Source organism: Condylura cristata, unplaced genomic scaffold (genome assembly GCF_000260355.1).
Source record: "Condylura cristata isolate star-nosed mole 26May11 unplaced genomic scaffold, ConCri1.0 scaffold00009, whole genome shotgun sequence".
NCBI lineage: Eukaryota > Metazoa > Chordata > Mammalia > Eulipotyphla > Talpidae > Condylura > Condylura cristata.
The window spans coordinates 20,667,695-20,672,716 of NW_004567110.1; the positions used below are offsets into that span (position 1 = coordinate 20,667,695).

General features: G+C 37.7%; 1 protein-coding gene across 1 annotated transcript in view; it reads right to left on the reverse strand.

Moving 5' to 3' along the window:
* TRHR (thyrotropin-releasing hormone receptor) overlaps window positions 1–4,223 on the reverse strand; it is a 26,480-nt gene extending 22,257 nt beyond the window's left edge. Inside the window, exon 1 of the mRNA XM_004679649.2 lies at window positions 3,354–4,223. Coding sequence (XP_004679706.1) covers window positions 3,354–4,142 — 789 coding nt within the window. The 5' untranslated portion in view covers window positions 4,143–4,223. The remainder of the gene's footprint in view (window positions 1–3,353) is intronic.
* Between the last annotated feature and the right edge of the window lie 799 nt (window positions 4,224–5,022).

Below are 5,022 nucleotides of genomic sequence, written 5' to 3' on the forward strand. Positions count from 1 at the left end.
ACTCTGTCTCTGGTGAAGCCTCTCGCCGCCCCTGAGCCTCTGGCCTGTACCCCAGTTCTGTATGCACAAATAAATAAATCTTTAAAACAAAATCTATTTCTTTTATGCTATGCACACTTGACTTTAATACCTTAGATAGAAAGATCTGGCCCAGATAGTATTTATTAAAATGGAAATGAAATTTGCCTGAAAGAAAAAAAAATGCAGAGGAAATATTAAAATAAGAGTCCTTTGGTAGAAGATTTGAACTCCTTGAATATTTTAAAGAACTGTATCAAAAAAGGAAAAATTTTGGAGACTACTGTCTTTGTTCCTAACTTCATTCCAATTCCTCAGGGGCATGCCATTTGACTACTCTTGGAACCTCGTTCCATATTGAATTGTCCTCTCCTCACTCTTTATAGCTAACAGGTTCATAACTCAACCTTTGTTTCTTTCTTTGAAATATCATTCTGGTTCACATCTTTAAATTCTTCTGATGGACAATATTACCTCAAGTCTGAATTGCTACCCACAATTTTGAAAATGTTTTTCTACCACAGTCTTTCTCCTTAGCTGTCTTCTTCTCAGCTCTTAGAGGTATCATCTCCAACCACTGCTTTCATCATCATGCTACCTTACCACGCATCTCACACTCTTCATTGCTGCCACATGAAGTTCAAATTCCTTTCTCTGCCAGAGTTGGGATCCTTCACAGTCCTTTCTCTTTTTCTATTATACATACACACTCTTCTATTGATCCATCCTTACTTTCCACTGATCCCCCAAACACATTATTCATTTTAATTAGCCAAGTCATTCCATGCATAAAATCCCTCCCTAACACACCACTGCTCATCTCCTCTTAAAATCCCCACATGCCATGCTTAGCCCACCTCCTTCATGTATGAAATGCTATCCTTCCTAAGTTTTACTTTCTAAATGATTCCCATCCTCCCAGAGGCTTCTCAAATGCTACCTTTTCCACATTCTTCTCTGATTACTCTAGCACCATCATTTCCATTCTTTTCTCTGAACTCTTATCCAGTCAATCACCAAAAATGAATTTCATGACATATTGGTCAGATGCACTTTTGTTGAATTATGTGTCATCCTATGTACCTCCACCAAGGAACATTTTTAAACAGGGCACTTTCTCTGTATAGGACTACCTTGTACATTTCAGGACATTTGACATCCCTTGCTCAGGGATGCTGAGAGTGATGTTACTATGACAACACCAAATGCTTTGAATACATTTCTGAATGCCTTCATTATGAAAGGTTCTTTAGAGTAGTTACTACATAATACACACATCTGTTCAATAAAGAATCTATTTTAAATGGTGAATGTATATATTTTACGAATCAATTTATCTGTATTTCCCTGAACTTACCAACATATTAAAAAAATAATTAGATAGGAGGCTTTTAACTTCAGTATTAACTGCCATTCAATTTTAAATGTATTTTATAAGATGTTTCATCAAATCCTCATACCAACCCTTGTCTTATAAACCACATCCTTATTTTATACATCAGGAAACCAAGGCATAGGCAATTTTCATCCACAAAAAGTCATACAGGTTGATTAGAACCCTGACATTAAAGCCCTGGGTAGTTTGGAATCAAACTTTTGGTTTTTTTCTTCCACCATACAGCCTCTAGAAAAAGAGCCTACCTGTAAACACCTTTGAAATAATAGTGAACATGCTAACATAATTAGTAATCTAAAGCACATTATTAATTCTGAAAGGTGCTAATGACTGTAATTGAAAGGAAGGACATTAGGCCAGACAAACAAGTTTTCTTAGAATTTACAAAATAGATTAAACTTGGAGTCTAGTGAATGGATTTGCTCTCTGACTTTCTTCTCTATAGTCAATAACACAAATTTGGTCTCCAATTGACATAGATATACACATTCTCTATACTCCTATTGTTAATGATTCTCTTGGCAGATGATCAGTAGATCTCTTTAAATTTTTCCTAACCAAATTTTGGGTAACAGATAGCCAAATATGCCTCCTATTAGGTAGCACTGCCAGACCAAAAGTAAGAAAAGCTAAGAGCTGGCAATAGCTGTTCAGTTCTTCCCTTCTTACAATATAAGTAATTTCAGTAACAAATGTTATGTAAATCAAGTACTACAGTATTTTAAATATGGTATGTTTCTTTTTAGTTATGCTTCATTATCCATCCTATGCATATATAAAAAACATGAATTTAAAGTTTATTTCATTGTGTGTTTCTATATCCAATTGCAATTTTCTCATGTATCAGCTAATTTAGAGTTTAGGAAGTAAAAGACCGAGGATGCTTACATTTTCTTTAAAAAGTACTCTTGGTTTTTAATCTATGCATACAGGAGGAACTGTAGCCTGGCAGGAAAAAAAAAAAAAAGATGAAACAATTCAATCTAATTGAAAAACAAGTATGTTGTGGGTGATTTTTTTTTTTTTTTGGCAATGAGAATAAATATTCACAAAGGAGGATAGAGGATGAGGATTTGAAAGTTAAGTTCCTAAGTAACTTAAAACAACTGTGTAAGTATGGCTAACTTTTACATGATCTCAAAAGTTTGTTCCTACATTGTCATATAAATCACATCGACTATAACAAAGTTGCACTTAATTCACTAGTAAAATCATTATTTACTGTAACCACCTGAGCAGTTTGGTGATCTGGAAGCATGAAGGGATTTTTAGTTATGTTTAGGAAGAAAAACAGACATTTCAAAGATTCAATCATTCTTTATAACAAATTGAGCTTGGTGTTGGCTTTTAATTAAAACACTTCTTGGAAATGTTTTTTCAGTTTTTGTATGCTGAGACACTTTGGAGGAGCTGGAGGTGAGCATGCTAGAATCTTAAGACTAAAAATGCAAGTCTGGGAGCCCCTCTCAGTTAATATAGCTCAGCTGTGAGCAACCACAGCTTGGTAAGAGAAGTTTCATTATTGTTTGACTCAGTTTCCCTTAAGCAAGCTTGTCAAATCTTTGTTGTGTAGTAGAATTCTTAAAGATACCCAACTCCTCTCTACAGGGGCCATAACTGATCTAAATAGTTAGACAATATTTTCAAGAGAAGCACAAACATCCTAAAGGTGGGCTTCTAGCATTTTTATTTGCATTTCTTTATATCTCAATAGCACCTGAACTAATACCTGGTGTGCTGTCATTTCCCCCGTTTATTTTTAGAACTTCAATTGCTTTAGAAATGGATTTACTATGTAAAGCAGAAGCTTACTCTGGGAAACATTTGCATGATTGTATTCTGATTTTGGCACCAGTTAAGTAGGGCAAAGTTGATCCTATTTCCTAAGAAACTCTACCCCACCTCTCCTCAGGGGACGTGGTGGCTCAGATTTGCTTACCTGTTTCCTTGAAGATACTGTGCTATTGAAACATCTATTAGAGGTCTTTGAATTCAAATTCTTGTTCTGATGGGTAGAGTCATTTTTCCATGTCTTAGAATTTTCTTTAGGGTCTGAAGGAATGGGATTTAAGAAGAGGATCCTGGCTATGAATCCATAGAGGACAGTGGCCAGGATCATCGGCACAACATAAAAGACACCGAAATCCATTAAGTAAATAGGTGAGTAGTAATTTCTGGAGATCTTATAGCCACAGGACACCACAATAGCATCTTTGTAGGTGCTAATATTGAGATCCAGCAAGAAGAACCACAGCATACAGTAAATGGATGTAAAAGCCCAGACAAAGATGATGATCTTTTTGGCTCTGGAAAATGTGCAGAGAAACTGGGCTTTGATGGGGTGACAGATTGCTATGTACCTCTCAATGGTGAAGGCTGTGATTGAACAAGAAGATGCATTAATACCCAGGTACTGGAGATAAGTAATGCAGAGGCATCCCACATAGCCGTAGACCCAGGAGCCGTAGATACTGTCTGTGATGTTGGGGAGGCCTGCAGCCACCAGGACCATGAGATCAGCGACTGCCAGGCTCACCAGGTAGCAGTTGGTGGGGGTCCTCATATGCTTGGTTCTCATGACCACCAGGACCACCATGATGTTGCCTACGATGCCCAGGCCACAAATAATGAGCACAAGTAAGATGGTGACCACTTGGTATTCCAGGGCCAGCACTGCTCGTGGCTGAAGCTCTGTTTGGTTGAGTTCACTTACTGTGTCATTTTCCATCTTCAGTGGCTTGAAGTTTCTCTGCTACACTTCTCAAAACATCCTCTTTGCAGGGCCTTTCCAACAGTGGTTCTCTCCCCCCTGTGAAGGGTTAGAATCCATGTTCATTCCATTTCAGACCCAGTCATATCACTTACAGGTAATTTCCACTTCCTCGCTTTTTACCTCCTATTCTTCTGCAGTAACCAGCTCATATATACTTCTGAAAACTCCTTTTACTGCAACTCTAGTGTGCAAGGGAGTAACTGTTTTGACCAGCTTACTGTTAGGACTAGTTTCCTCTTAATGGAGAATAATACTAAAGAACACAGAAAAAGCTGCCTGTTTTGAAAGACTGCCCAAAGGAAAAGCTTAACAATATCTGCAAACTGAAAAATAAATACAAAGAAAAATCTTAGGGGGAGTATAATCAAGAGGAAAAAGGTACCGGGGGGAAAGCCAAGCAATTAAGTGATGGAGATTGGTAGGAAATTAGCATTGCTGTCTTTTGCTTTCAGATTCCTTTCCTACAAAATATCAATTCTTTGCATATACATCTCCCCATGTCCCTGTTTTACATCCCTAAGACAGAAGGTATCAATACCAAATAGAGATCAATTTCTTCCCTTACCTTTTCTTCTGTAGAGCTGCCTGCTTTTACCCGAAGATGAAGCAGTAATAAGTCCAAGTTTCCAATTCTGCTTAAAATCTCATCTACTTTGTTTGACAGGGAAACCACTTAGCAATGCTCAGTCTTCAGAACTGCAGTTCCTTCAAACCCTCACAGCCCTTTTCATCTGATGACAGACCATACAGCCGCAGCAGGAGCAGCAGTAAGAGCAGCGAGGCTGTCAAATCATAGAGCGTCTCCTAATGAGAACTAACTCTCGTGTCTCTCTCT